Here is a 16,447-nt window from a genome sequence, read left to right as displayed (position 1 = left end):
TGGACACGTGATGCGCGGGGATGAGAAGCATGTCTTAAAAAAGGTATTAGGAATGAATGTGGATGGTTATAAGGACAGAAAAAAGACATAAAAATAGGCGAAACAGTATACTCTGTTATGTCCATGGTACTGCTCATGTTTATAGGCGACGGTTACCACTTTCCATCAGGTGGGCCGTCAGCTTGTTTGTTATTCTAAGTACTATAAAAAAAAATATTTTAATTACTCAGCCATATTAGCAATATTGTGTATAAAATGTATTTTATAATGTGTATGTAATACTGTGCTGCCCTTTACACCCTAATAGCAAATTGAGGGGAGAAAGCGATTGTTAGTATCGGGAGTCTAATTTCCCCACTGCTAGCAATACAACAATTGATAGGGTCAAGTGGACCTCTGGAAACTACCATGGTTAATTCTAGTGGAATTCGTCACGATGGGCTAACTGACCTACTTTCATCCTCACCTAGCATCTCTCACTGGTGCCCCGCCAGTGTATACCGATAGCGCAGGTGGGGTTACCATACCATTATCATCCATTAAAAAATCTCGTATTTACCAGGACTCAACCACGATGGTTTCTTGAGTATATTATTTACAATGGGATCATTATTTTTTTTTACAAAATAGTTTTTGTTACTTTTTTAGAAGTCATATTTCTTTTATAAAATATTCAATTTTATTAGTACTAAACTTTCTTTAAAGAATGATTGATATTAATCTAGCCCTTTAAAGGATATACTGTGCTACCCATAGCACCTTAATAGTAAATTGAGTGTTTATATTGTTAATTAATTGTAGCATATGTCCGTATGCGCCCTTACATTTAGCTTCATATGATATTCACCTATTGTCCGTTTTATTAAAGCGTCCAACGGACGTATTTCTTGTTTATTATTATACATAACTATTTTATTAATTAAGCTTAAAAATAATATTTCATATCTCATAAGTAAATGAAGAAATAATTGTTAATCTGTGGATTTCAAAAAAAGAACATAATTCAGTAACCGCGTTCCTCGTATTGCACATAGATAAATCCATAGACATAGTATTATCTAAGCATGAATCGCTGTTATTATGCTTAATCTATGAAATAAATAGAACAATAATTTATTAATCTGTGGATTAAATTAAAATCAATTGCCGCGCTTTTTTAGATTTGTTTTTTTTTAATAAATGTTTATTTTTCGATTTCAAAGGTAGAATGCTGTATCAAATTAAGATAATTTTATTGTTTGTAATTTATTATGGCTGTGCTTTGGAAGAAGGTGAGATATTATTTAAGTATATTACCCTACTTATTTTCAATCCTGTGTCATGGGGTCGACACAGAGAACAGATTTCCAAATATTATTTGATCATTAATTAATATCATTCACCACTTGTCAATTAAGAAATTTTGCCTCAAATTATTTTTAATTACAAAATAACCAAGAATAACTACGAGTCACGATTTTAGCGCCATCTCGTTTTTCGTGTCCAATTGTTTTTAGTGACCAATCACTTTAAAATGTATTTTTGTACAAAATCCAACTTTTCCTCCGCATACTATGCTACGTATGCGTGGATTACAGAAGCAGAAAAATAGATTATACTGTGACGTCCACGGTACTCCTGTTGCATTCTCATTTCGTAGTACTAAAGTTGTATGATAGACCTAATAATTTCACTGCCATATCTCACTCTTCAAACTGAAACACAAGTGGGACAGAAGTACCCATACATGTCGTGTGCAAACAACAAAATCATTGATTGGTGGAATATCCAGTAGGACCAGTCCCGAAGTTGCTTGGAAGAGATGGTTGTTTAGAAATAAAACCTCTTTACTTCGCTTTTTCAATCTTGTACTACACTGTTTTTTGTACATGTTTAATGTAATCCTATTATTTTCTAAGTTTTTGTTCCTTCATTTAATCACTGACAGTTATTTGTCACTCGTCATTTATCGATCGTTATTCATCTTTCGTCTTTTTTTATACAACTTAGAATGACAAACAAGCTGACGGCCCACCTGATGGAAAGTGGTAACCGTCGCCTATAGACATGAGCAGTACCGTGGACGTAACAGAGTGTATTGTTTTGCCCATGATACCCCCCATGCGTTACCATTCCTGAGGACTCAGGTGTTATTCCTCTGTACCCTGTAAATTCACGCCATCATAATCAGAGTATCATCTCACCACATGTTCATTTCATTTCAGGCAGTTTTTGTACAGATGAAAACGACAACTGGCCCGGTGTATGTAAACGCTTCACGGAATGCTTCAAGTCGGCGGACGAGTTCAAACGTAATCCGCATAGAACTGTGAGTATGGCGTATTAACTACCCGATATGCACATAAAATTTCATAAAAGTCGGTAAAGCCGTTTCGGAGGAGTTTGGTAACAAACACCGTGACACGAGAATTTTATACATATAATATAACAGTAATTTATAATTAAAATGCCAATTATATTAGATATATATATATATATATATATATATATATATATATATATATATATATATATATATATATATATATATATATATATATATATATATATATATATATATATATATATAGTACATTACTGCAGCGCCCAGCAACTAAGGCATTAATGGACGAACGTGCAAATGTGGGCCGAGGCGAAGCCAAGACATACATACGTGAGTACATCAAAGCCTAGTTGTGTGCCTAAAGGTTTGTTATTCGTCATTGAACTTGAAAAGTAAAATTGTGTTTTTGATTTCCGCGCATTGTTTGAGAAAAATACTATACAAGCCTTGGCCACAACTAGGCATTGATGGACTTACGTATGTGTGCCTCGGCTACGCCTCGGCCCACATTTGCACATTCGTCCATCAATGCCTCAGTTGCTGGCCGCTGCAGTAATGTACTAATAATACATAAGGTGTATTTATATAAGTTATATATATAATAATGTTTAACGATGTAACATACGAGTACATTATTTATTAATATGTAATGGCAATCTAAATAACATAAAATTGTATCTATTTTAATTTTCCCTTGTTTTCTAACATTCTAAAACGCATGCCTACATCGTTTAAAGCAATTAAACAGAAAGAAAGGAAAAAACATTTATTTAGTGTTTAATTTCACACATACATTCATACAATTACATAAAAAAAAATGAAACATTTAACATAAACAAAACAAAACTAAACTTTCCTTCGTTTTTCGTAAAATAAGTAGCCTATGTTCTTCCTCACGGTTCAGTGGTTTTGATGTAACAGACACATTTCCCTTCACTGCTCTGCTCCTATTGATCGTAGCGTGATGAAAAGTATACTATAACCTGCCCAGGAGTATGAAGAATAATTGTACTCAGTTTCGTTAAAATCCGTCGAGTAGTTTTTGTTTCTATAACGAACATACAGACAGACAAAAGTTTTACTGATTACATTTTTGGCATCAGTATCGATTACTAATCACCGCCTGATAGTTATTTTGGAAATATATTTCATGTACAGAATTGACCTCTCTACAGATTTATTATAGGTATAGATTTTAAAACTGTTTAATGCAAATACCCATATATAAGGGGAGAAAGGGGATTGTTAGTAATGAGTAATAATAGCCCTGTTGCTAGCAATATACTCTAACAGGTCGACCTCCACGCGGTTCCCCTGGAAACCAACGTGATTTATTCTTGTCAAATTCTTCACGATGGGCCAACTGACCTGCCTTTATCTTCACCGATTATTAATCACTGGTACCTCGCCAGCGTATGCCGATAGCGCAGGCGGGGTTACCATTCCATTTCCACCCATAAAAAAAATCTGTAATATAAAAGCCATAATTATTTCTCTATTTTTTTTTTAACAGACATGTGGCTTCAAAGGAGACGAGATCATAGTTTGTTGTGTAAACGCAACGAAGCCGAATGTTAACAAGTAAGATATATATAACTTTCTACCTTCTTTATTAATCCGACTACGAATTCAAAGAATTCGACTACTAATTTTATTTATTCGATTACAAATTTTATTCATTCGACTGCTAATATCATTCCACTGCTAATATCATTCCACTGCTAATATCATTCCGCTGCTAATATCATTCCGCTGCTAATATCATTCCGCTGCTAATATCATTCCGCTGCTAATATCATTCCACTGCTAATATCGTTCCACTGCTAATATCGTTCCACTGCTAATATCATTCCACTGCTAATATCATTCCACTGCTAATATCATTCCACTGCTAATATCATTCCACTGCTAATATCAATCGACTGCTAATATCATTCCACTGCTAATATCATTCCACTGCTAATATCGTTCCACTGCTAATATCGTTCCACTGCTAATATCATTCCACTGCTAATATCATTCCACTGCTAATATCATTCCACTGCTAATATCATTCCACTGCTAATATCATTCCACTGCTAATATCAATCGACTGCTAATATCATTCCACTGCTAATATCATTCCACTGCTAATATCAATCGACTGCTAATATCATTCCACTGCTAATATCATTCCACTGCTAATATCATTCCACTGCTAATATCATTCCACTGCTAATATCATTCCACTGCTAATATCGTTCCACTGCTAATATCGTTCCACTGCTAATATCATTCCACTGCTAATATCATTCCACTGCTAATATCATTCCACTGCTAATATCATTCCACTGCTAATATCATTCCACTGCTAATATCAATCGACTGCTAATATCATTCCACTGCTAATATCATTCCACTGCTAATATCATTCCACTGCTAATATCATTCCACTGCTAATATCATTCCACTGCTAATATCATTCCACTGCTAATATCAATCGACTGCTAATATCATTCCACTGCTAATATCATTCCACTGCTAATATCGTTCCACTGCTAATATCGTTCCACTGCTAATATCGTTCCACTGCTAATATCGTTCCACTGCTAATATCGTTCCACTGCTAATATCGTTCCACTGCTAATATCGTTCCACTGCTAATATCGTTCCACTGCTAATATCGTTCCACTGCTAATATCGTTCCACTGCTAATATCGTTCCACTGCTAATATCATTCCACTGCTAATATCATTCCACTGCTAATATCATTCCACTGCTAATATCATTCCACTGCTAATATCATTCCACTGCTAATATCATTCCACTGCTAATATCATTCCACTGCTAATATCATTCCACTGCTAATATCATTCCACTGCTAATATCATTCCACTGCTAATATCATTCGACTGACATGTTCAATTCATTTGTCATTCATATTCAATTCATTTGTGTTTCATGTTCAATTCATTTGTCATTCATGTTTAAATCATTTGTCATTCATGTTCAATTCATTTGTCATTCATGTTCAATTCATTTGTCATTCATGTTCAATTCATTTGTCATTCATGTTCAACTGAAACAGACTTTGTTTTTCTAGAACCTCGTCTCTATTAAACACGACTGTTGGCCTCGACCCGGATAACTGTCCTGGCAACGTCTGGATACCTGACAAGCCCATGCCTCAAAAAACTGGAAGCAAAGCCTGGGACAGTAAGTGTAATTGAGACCTCTTATTCATGAAATCGTCAAACGAATCTATATATTTTAGATACAATATCTATATCATCATTGCGTCAGAGGTGTTCTTCTCTAAAAATCTGTTTGATTCTAGAATACGGGCATACGGGTATGCGACCTCGGCCTCCCGAGGCGCTGCAGTGTCCCAGTCTTTTCCGCAAGTGCAGTGGAAAGGGGGGACCCTTTCCCTTCCCTTATTCCTCTCTTTTACTAATTTCCTTTAAGCATTTCTAACGTTCCCTTCCATTTTTCCTGAATCCTTTCAGCAAACCGTAGGTGGCGGACACCGCCAACAAATGCATTCCCAAAGAGGGTTAACGCCAGGCAGGCGGCCGGTCGTAAAACTTTATCATCACCATCTTCCTACCCTTATTCCAATTATTATTTGGGGTCAGCGAAATATGATTTTATCCATATTTCTGAAGGATTTGGCTTATAGTTTTACGACCGGCCGGTCTATAAGCCACCAACAAATGCATTTCCAAAGAGGGTTGACGTCACTCAACCCTCTTCGGGAATGCATTTGTTAGCGGTTTCTGCTACCCACGGTTTGGAGGAAAGGATTGAGGAAAAAAGATACAATAACTATTTACTAGTCCAATAACGAATATGTTAAATGTCTGATATGGGCGATATCGAAATGGGTGATTATCTTTTGTCCGTCATCATCGTCCGAAAGAACCCAATATTTATTAAATATTTTAGGGGTATCAATAAAGCCCATGTCTACATCGAATTGAAGACAAAGATATTTTTTTTGCAAACATTGCGTGTATAGGTTTGGATGCGGTTATCGCATTTATAATCCTGAGAGTTGAAGCAGGGCGGTAGCTAGATCCAATTTTAGAGTAGGGCAAAAGATTTTTTTAGTAGGGTAGAAGCCATAATGAAGTGACTTCGGAAAAATGAATCTGTCTAATTTTCTTGGGGCCTTTCATTTCAAAGTAGGGCATTAGGCCTTTTAAGATAGGGCATTGCTCCCAATCTCCCCCCCCCCCAGCTATGGACATGGGTCGAAGTTAAAAACTGGTGTGTTTTATCTTGATACCCACTTTATTACGTGATAGCCCAGCTTCCAAAATATACGCGTACATCTTTAGGTCGTGTTTAAACGTAAGCCACTAGATGGCGTTATTTGCTATTACATTGTCTATGGTTAAATACCATAGAGATTTTATTTCACTTAGTACCGGCGTAAAATTAAAAGTAAGCATAATTTTCAAACTGTAAAAATGTTTTATTAAGCTAAAAGGTAGAGGATAAACTTTATTCCAGAATGTCTGGAATACCAGGAGAGACTAGTTTTTCCTTGCGTCAAGATTGATAACAGATGGATACGAGGTAACCAATGCTATTATGGAAGATACAGGAAACGCGAGGAGAGCCTCGTGATATCAGCCGGCGGGGAGGACGCCGACCTTCTAGAATATCCCAGCACGGTTTGTGGAGTAGTTCTATAGGTTCATGAAAAAAGATTTTATGAGTAATTCATGAGCAGCTTCTGGAAGAAGAGACTAGATTTTACCCAATAAGATATATGCTGGCGGGACACCAGTGAGGGATGATAAGTGGGGATGAAAAGGCAGGTCAGTTAGCCCATCGCGATGAATACAACTGGAATTCAACGCGATGGTTTCCAGGGGAGACCATATGGAGATCGACCTGACAGAGGATATATTGCTAACAATGGGACTGGTAATTCGCGTTACTGACAATGCCTTCCCCCCAGATTTGGAGGGTTGGATATGGCAGTGAATTTACAGAGTACAAGGAGCAATACCATAGTCCTCATATTCCCACACACTAGGCTTGTGATTCTGACATAGAATGGCTCAACTCTTTCTTTCCCAAATTTTTTTCTTTGTCAAATTAAGCAAATGATGTTATTCATTCATTCATTCATAAATCATTCATTCATTTATCCCATTGGTGTCGTAAAAAGTAACGAATGGTACTTAATAGCAGCAGTGAGATCTTCAAACAACATCAAAGCCTAATTGCGTTGCTAACCCGCCTACCAAGCGTGGCAACTACTAGCAGAATACCCCTTGTGGGTGAAGCCTATGTTCAGCAGTGGACATTCAACGACTGATATATTAATAATAAATATGGACTGAGTTTTATTTAAAAAAAATTGAGGTCTTCTATCTGCCTAACAGAAAAGCTTCCTCCCACTAACACTCCGGTTGTGAAATGATCTTCATGCCCAAGCTTTCTCCAGAGACTACAACATGGGGCTCTACAAAAAGGACGTAATAAGGTTTCTCAATGGTCGCGTGACATCTCTAGGTTATAGGTACCTGGTCCATAGGCTACAGTAACCCCGTTTGCTTGATTACCACCATTGATGTATAAAAATTACAAAGCTGGAGCTTAAGAATATGGAGATTACACAATGATGATGCCCATCTATTACATTTTAGGTTCTACTCGGGTACGGTGAAGACCCAGAGACGCGTCAGTGGCTCTGCGGTGGCGTTGTGGTCAGCGAGCGATTTATACTCACAGCAGGACACTGTATATACGCGAAAACCGTGTAAGGATTGTTTGATATTTTGTTAACCAACTTAGAATGGCAAACAAGCTGATGTCCTCCGCCTGATGGAAAGCGGTAACCGTCAGCTAAAGACATGAACATTACCAAGACATAACAGAGTATACTGTGTCTCCAGTGATACCCTTCACCAAAAACATAACCAAAAGCCAAACTGCGCTTCTCAACCTGCCTGCCAAGCGTGACTGCTGGTAAAATGGCAAACTGCCTATGAAACAGCCCCGTTTCTTATGGCAATACATATTATGGGAGAGGCCTATATTCAGCAGTAGACATAAAATAGCTGATACGATGCTAATGATTATATCATCAGTATTTAATCCAACTCCTGATATTTCTGAGCTGACTGCTACTTCATACAAAGACGCCACGTTGTCCAGGGGCCCGGTGACCCACGTGGCCGCTGGAGTACTGAAGCGCAGCGACCAGACCGGTGATAAGACGCTGTACGCAGTCAAGAGGGTGATAAAGCACCCAGACTACCGTCCCCCCATCAAGTACAACGACATCGCCCTGCTGGAGACTGATCGACCGTAAGTTTTGAAACCAGTGCTCTTTTTAGAATGGCAAATAAGCTGACAGCCCGCCCGATGAAATGTGGTAACCTAAGCAAGCAGTACCATGGGCATAACAGAGTATACTTTTTCACTCATGATACCCCCCACGCGTTGCCATTCCTGAAGACTCAAGTGTTATTCCTCTGTACCCTGTAAATTCACTGCCATATCTAACCCTGCAAACCGAAACACAGCCATGCAAACACAACTTTTAGTGAAAAAAATTGTAGTGATTGCATTTTTGGCATCAGTATCGATCACTAATCACCGCCTGATAGTTATTTTGTAAATATATTTCATGTACAGAATTGACCTCTCTACAGATTTATTATAAGTATAGAATAGATATCGTTTAAAGCTGTTAGTTTCTTTGTAACTGCATATTTTTAGAATGCACCTGAGCAAAGCATTACTACCGGCTTGTCTGCACAACGGATTCCCTGTTCACGACGAGGAAGCCGTCGCGACCGGCTGGGGCGCTCTCGGACACACGAGGGAATACGCTGACACATTGCAAAAGGTGATTTGTACTATACCAATGATAATATTTCCGTGTGGTCCCGGCGTAGAATGGACCACCACTTCCTTTCCCGTGGGTGTCGTAAGAGGCGACTAAGGGAGGGCGAGGGATGGGCAGCAGCGTCCCTCTTAAAACATCTCCAAAATCTAACTGCGGTTGCCAACTCGCCTACCAAGCCTGGCAAGTACAGGTAAAACCCTCCTTATGGGAAAAGCCTATGTTTAGCAATAGACAGTTCATGGCGTACATGATAATAATGAATGAGATTTTGCCTCACTCTGCGTGTTCTACCGCTTGTGCAATGGATTGTGCTCGGAGGAATTGTTCAATATGATGCCCACAGCCTCTTTCTACCATCGTACGGCTCGTCATCGACAGAGAGTTCACCCCCATACCCTACAGCCTAAATAATCGCGTACTATGTGGTTTCAGAGATGTTTCCTCCCACGAACGCTCAGGTTATGGAATGAGCTCCCTGCCGAGGTTTCCCAAGAGACTACAGCATGGGGTTCTTCAAAAGGGGGGTAAAAAGGTTTGTTCAGGGTCGGCAACGCGCGCGTAATACCTCTGGTATTGCAGGCGTTCATAGGCTACGGTAACCACTTACCATCAGGTGGGCTACATGCTTGATTGCCACCTCAGTGGTATAAAAAAATCCATTGTGGCCAAGAGTCAGCGACGAAATTGCATAGAAAAAAGAAAAAAAAAAGAAATATAGATAAAATACAGTGTGTGAAAGACTATAAAAAAAGTCATCTGAAAAGGACCTTCGTCCCATTCATGGTTCAGCCTTTAACAAAATCTATTATATCTGCTTGGACACCTCTGTCCCATTCGTGTTTCTACCGTGAAGCAGTTGTGTCTGCATATCTGTGTTTCGGTTTGAAGGATGGGACATGGCGTGAATTTACAGGGTACAGAGGAATAACACCTGAGTCCTCAGGAATGGCAACGCATGGGGGGTATCATGGGCGAAACAGTATACGCTGTTGTGGCCATGTCACTGCTCATGTCTATAGGCAACGGTTACCACTTTCCATCAGGTGGGCCGTCAGCTTGTTTGCCATTCATAGTTGTATAAAAAAAAAAACTATTTCTTCCTACAGGTGGACCTCAGAAAATTCCAACACGAGGAGTGTTCGAAAATATATCAAAAACAAAAACATTTTAAAGATGGAATCGACAACAAAACGCAGATTTGTTACGGAGACCACGTCAAAGTTAAGGATACTTGCCAGGTAAATGTAAAATGGACTCTATTTCCAACGCTTAGCCTCTCATTTGGTCCGTTGTACGTATGAGTCGTGGCCAGTACAGCCAACCCAGCTCCGTCCAGAGGGGGGAAAGGGATTGTTAGTAATGGAGACTGAGAATCCCATTGCTAGCAATATACCCAACCAGGTCGACCTATCGCCTATCGGTTCTCCCTGGAAACTATCATGGTTAATTCCTGATGAATTCATCATGATGTGCTAACTGGCCTGTTTTCATTCTCATCTATCACCCTTCACTGGTGCTCCGCCAGCGTATCCCGTTAGCGCAGGCGGGGTTACCATACCATTTTCACCCATCAAAAAAAAAAACTCCGCCCAGAAGCACAGAAGCTTCCTGGGACCTTCACAGGCCTCACGGAGCGACATCACTGTTATTTCTAATCATTTTTAATAGTAATAAATGAAACTGCCGTACAATCCCGGCATAGAATAGGCTACCCCTTCCTTTCCCGTGGGTGTCGTAAGCGACTAAGAGAGGGCGAGGGATGGGCAGCAACGTCCCTCTTAAAACATCTCCAAAGCCTAACTGCGGTTGCCAATCCGCCAGCCAAGCGTAGCAACTACTGGCAAAACCTCCCAAAGGGGAGGCTTATGTCCAGCAGTGAACAGTTAAATTAATAATAGTGCAATATTTGTCTGGTCTGTTTGAATCGAAGCATTTGGCGTTCCATTGTTTCTGCCTACCCTAATGGGAGACAGGCGTGACAGATATGTATGTATGTATGTATGTATGTATTTGTCTGTTTCTAATATAATAACAAATTAATAATAATATATTTATTTTTCCCCTCTCACCGTACTGGTTTCGCTTCAAACTCTTTTCCCCTACATTCTTCACGACTCTGGAACGCGCTTCCTGATGCCATTAAGAGACTACCGACTAAACCGTCTTTCAAAAAAAGCGTTCACGCTCACTTTTTTACTTTATCCGAGCTGTAAGTGCTTTATATTATTCTCCATTTCGTGTATAATATAGTATATGTCATATATGTGTAAGTATATTTGTTATTTATATATAATATTTATTCGTTTATATATGTAATTTTAGTATGTACGTATATCAATAATTACTAGTACCGCATTCGAGTATTCTGACACTTGCCTATGGTTGACTGGGAGAGAATGCTTTTAGCATTAAGTCCGCCATGTACACATATTTGTACTAATGAATAAATAAATAAATATTTCTAATGTAAGTAGTATATTCATTTATTTTAACATTTATTATATAAGTAGGTAGGTATTGTATGTATTTATAGTGTATGTATTTATGTAATATTTTATTATATATTTTAATATCTTATTCAACTGTATATTTGTCTATGTATTAATAGTTGTAGCACTTCAGCTGCCCGCTAACGACATGCTTTCTCACTGTACTGGGTTGACTGGAAGAGATCTCTGTCAGAGATAAGTCCACACTTGCTCACAACATTTATAAATGCATTAACAATGTAATTTACAAGTGCAATAAAGAATATATATATACATATATTTACCAGAGGGAGACTTTGTACAAAAGTCGATTGCTTAGGTACCTCTGTCCCATTCGTGTTTCAACCGTGAAGCAGCTGTGTTTCGATTTGAAGGATGGGATATAGCGTGAATGTACTGGGTACAGAGGAATAACACCTGAGTCCTCAGGAATGGCAACGCATGGGGGGTATCATGGGCGAAACAGTATACTCTGTTATGTCCATAGTACTGCTCATGTCTATAGGCGACGGTTACCACTTTCCATCAGGTGGGCCGTCAGCTTGTTTGCCATTCTAAGTTGTATAAATATATATATATAATAATTTATTAAATTGTAAATTAATTGTAATTATTTCTATTTATAATAAAATGTAACTGTAAATTCGTAAATAGGACATATAAGCACCACATTTATCAATAAGGAATAAATAAATGAATGATTGAATTAATTAAAAAAAAAACCAGTGAAATATTTAAAGCCCAATGTCTGTCAGGGCGACAGCGGCGGTCCACTGACGGTGGAGCACCCCAACATCGGCTGCATGCGCTGCGTGGTGGGCATCACATCGTTCGGCAGGCCCTGCGGCACGATCGGCCTCCCCGGGGTGTATACCAGGCTTGCACCCTACGTGACCTGGATCGAGGGCGTCGTGTGGCCTTGATTGTTGACAAAAATAAATAAAACTGCAAATTTGTTTGTAATTATTTTTATTTGTAATAAACGTAACTTTTTAATTATTATTTTATTTTTTTATACAACTTAGAATGGCAAACAAGCTGACGGCCCACCTGATGGGAAGTGGTAACCGTCGCCTATAGACATGAGCAGTACCATGGACATAACAGGGTATACTGTTTCGCCCATGATACCCCCCATGCGTTGCCATTCCTGTGGACTCAGGTGTTATTCCTCTGTACCCTGTAAATTCACTGCCATATCCCACACTTCAAACCGAAACGCAGCCATGCAAACACAACTGCTTCACGGTTGAAACACAAATGGGACAGAGGTACCGAAGTAAACGACTTTTGTACAAAGTCTCCCTCTGCTGTATTGCTAGGAAAGGGCCTGTTAAGCCTCGTTACTAACAATCCCTCCCCCCCCCCCCCCTAATAACACTGATTCGAGCGAACGAATTCGCGGGAATATTATAAGATTATATATTCAAATAATGCAATGTATATTCCACGCATAGTTTGTCAAATGAAGTGAAAATTTATTCCATGTAGAAGTCTCAATGGTCCTTCGAGCCGGACAGAACTATTAAATTAAAATTAAAAAATACATATTGCATCCGAGCGAACCAAGGTTACCGTTGGTATGTATAATAGAAATAATTACACAAATTATTTGTAACTAGCGACCCGCCCCGGCTTCGCACGGGTGGACACTACATCTCATCACATTAGAAACCTCTAAATTTATCAGTGTTTCTCTACAATATTATGCATGTATTATACATATAAACCTTCCTCTTGAATCACTCTATCTATTTAAAAGCACCGAATCAAAATCCGTTGCGTAGTTTTAAAGATCTAAGCATACATAGGGACAGACAGACGGGAAGCGACTTTGTTTTATACTATGTAGTGATATTATATACATACATTGTGCCACTCATGTCTCCCATTGGGGTAGGCAGAAACAATGAAACGCCAAATGCTTCGATTTAAACAAACCTCCTTCGCTTCTTCCACATTCATCAATCCTTTCATACACGCTCGCCGGTTACGGGTACTTTTAATTTGGCCCTTCTTCAGCACGTCGCCTATTTGGTCGACATACGTCCGTCTAGGGCGGCCCCTACCGACATCTCCATTCATTCTCGCTCGATAAATCTCTTTAGATTCACGGTTCAAACACGAATGGGACAGAGGTACCTAAGCAATCGACTTTTGTACAAAGTCTCCCTCTGGTGTATATTTTGTATATATATGATTTTATATATTTTTTGAATTAACTAAACAATGTGTTTGCGATTTTCCCTTTTTGTATGTATAAACGTTTGTAGACGCAGGAACACTTCAGTAACTCGTTTATTTTTAATTTTGACGAATATGAATGTATTATAATTTTTAATTAATTAATAAATTAGTTACATGTATATTAAGAGCGAGAAAATAAAATGTTTGTTTAACATCGCAATAGCAAACTGTCCCAATTCACTTCGGTGACTATTTATCATTTTTTTGCTCAATAGATGGCGCCAATACAATGTAATGTTCTCCCATATAACGAGTAGTAAAATTACATTATGGCAACCCTATTCACGCAACACGGATAAATCTTCTAAGCCAAAACCCTAATTTAAGAAAAAAAAATGAATAAATGAATATTTATTTACAAGAAACATTAACAAAAAATAGATAATAACAATTTAATTTTCGAAATTTAAATTTTAAAGTTTTTAAAAACTTAAAAAGTATAATAAGTAATGTTAACAATTCATATTAAAAAAAATATATACAAATATGTCAAATATAATTTCATGTCAAGTTGCTGTCTATACTCGACCAAATATAGACATATTATTTATTTATTTATTCATTAGTACAAATATGTGTACATGGTGGACTTAATGCTAAAAGCATTCTCTCCCAGTCGACCATAGGCAAGTGTCAGAATACTCGAAAGGTTGACCTGTTTTCAGTGAATCATTTGTATGGAGACACTCTATCTGATGTAATGTATCTATCTAATCTATATACTGTAAGCATAGATAATGTAAGCTAAGAAAGTAAGGTTATTATAACCTGGGTTATAACAATGGATATAGCCAACAAAATTTCCCTTAAGAACATTCAAGCCTGAAAGCCCCATATTAATAGTGTATTAAGCGGCCATATTCATTTATTCAATGAGAAACTAATGCACAAGCTATGTTTATGCGTTAGTAATAGTGTATCCACGCCTTAATAGTCACAGTTTTCGGTTCCAATGACTAACAAACATGGCGGCATTTCGCGCCAAAAAATGGCGGCGTGGGTGTGCATGATTTTTTTAAATACTGCATTCAATTTAAAAAAATAATATTGTAAATTTAAATGCAAAGCTTCAATAAAAAGTGAAAAATTTCACACAGAACTTAGTTTCTAATATACCGAAACAATCATATAGACAGACGAATTTTTTAAAAAAATTGTTTTGACTTTTACTACTATTATAATTTTTTTTTTGATATCTTTCATAAACGCACGCGTGACTTCCCTGATGTTGCAGGCGTCCATAAGCTATGTAAACGGGGTTACTGTAAACCCCGTTTACCATCAGACGGGCCGTATGCTTGTTTGCCATTACAGTAGTATAAAAAAATGTACAGACTTTGTCTATAATGTAATAAATACGTAAAATATTATTACATCAAACAATTAATTGTAATAGAAGAGCAAATAACAATCTATGGCTCAGATATAATTAAGTAGGTAGGTATTATAAGAAGGTCGCGTTCCTAAATCGACATAACATTAAATGTTATTACTTACTTACTATTTACACATAAAAACACTCGACTACCTATAAAACAAACTCCCACAATATACAGATATGTAGAGGGCGCCTCTTGGGACGTCCTAAAACCACAAAAATTATAAACACAAAGGAATTTAAACAAAATACAATAGAATAAAAATAATATTTATTTATATGGACTTATTTAAAAGCTCTTTTGAATCGTAAATTTTTTTTATGATTGTCCTTCTGTGTTCGGGATCTTATCTATTGAGAAGAATCCGCGATTTCAATACAATACACTAGAGCGGAGTTCCCCAACGTAGGGCCCACGCCCCACAGGGGGGCAATTTGATAGTTAAGGGGGAGGGGGGCAGTTAAAAAATGGACTCGAAGCGATTTTAACCCTCTTGCTCTGGGCTATTTAAATGTAATGCTACAAGTAGATATCGGTGCCAAATTTAACAACAAAAAAATTAAATTAAAAAATGCTGTAAATATTTATTAGGTATAATTTCGTTTGACGTTACCAAAATATCAACTGGGCGATTAGAGTCGTCGAGTAAACATTGTCGGGAAACATTATGTATGGGGGCATAAAAATTTTAGAAATGTTCAAGTGGGGCGTGGCACAAAAAATGTTCGGAAATACTGAACCGCAGCTAGCTTTGTGTTTAAAAAACATTAAAATGGAATTAAATTACTACATGTTATTTGAATTAGAAATAAATTATAAAATAATTCATTTAATTTCAAATTTACCAGAGGGAGACTTTGTACAAAAGTCATTTGCTAGGCCACTTCTGTTCCATTCGTGTTTCTACCGTGAAGCATTTGGGTTTGCATGACTGTGTTTCACTTTGAAGGGTGGGATATGTCACTATAGTTCTCAGGAATGGCAACGCATGGGGGGTATCATGGGCGAAACAGTGTACTCTGTTATGTGCATGGTACTGCTCACGTCTACAGGCGACGGTTACCACTTTCCATCGGGTGGGCCGTCAGCTCGTTTGCCATTCTAAGTCGTATAAAAAAAACACTTCACGACTCAACGGTGACGTATGAATGAGTTA

General features: G+C 37.8%; 1 protein-coding gene across 1 annotated transcript; it reads left to right on the top strand.

Moving 5' to 3' along the window:
• The first annotated feature begins 862 nt into the window (after window positions 1–862).
• On the top strand, window positions 863–12,661 carry LOC113518685 (clotting factor G beta subunit-like). The gene is made up of 10 exons (XM_031910671.2): window positions 863–1,271; window positions 2,205–2,308; window positions 3,837–3,904; window positions 5,406–5,518; window positions 6,821–6,984; window positions 7,969–8,081; window positions 8,480–8,632; window positions 9,047–9,176; window positions 10,283–10,414; window positions 12,421–12,661. The coding sequence occupies exons 1-10, from the start codon at window positions 1,208–1,210 to the stop codon at window positions 12,586–12,588; spliced, it is 1,209 nt and encodes a 402-aa protein (XP_031766531.2). The 5' UTR covers window positions 863–1,207; the 3' UTR covers window positions 12,589–12,661.
• Window positions 12,662–16,447: the final 3,786 nt, after the last annotated feature.

The sequence above is a fragment of the Galleria mellonella genome, unplaced genomic scaffold, assembly GCF_026898425.1.
Source record: "Galleria mellonella isolate WM207_F2 unplaced genomic scaffold, CSIRO_AGI_GalMel_v1 utg778, whole genome shotgun sequence".
NCBI classification, from domain to species: Eukaryota; Metazoa; Arthropoda; class Insecta; order Lepidoptera; family Pyralidae; genus Galleria; species Galleria mellonella.
Note: the sequence above shows the minus strand (reverse complement) of the source record. Positions and strands in the feature narration are given on the sequence as shown.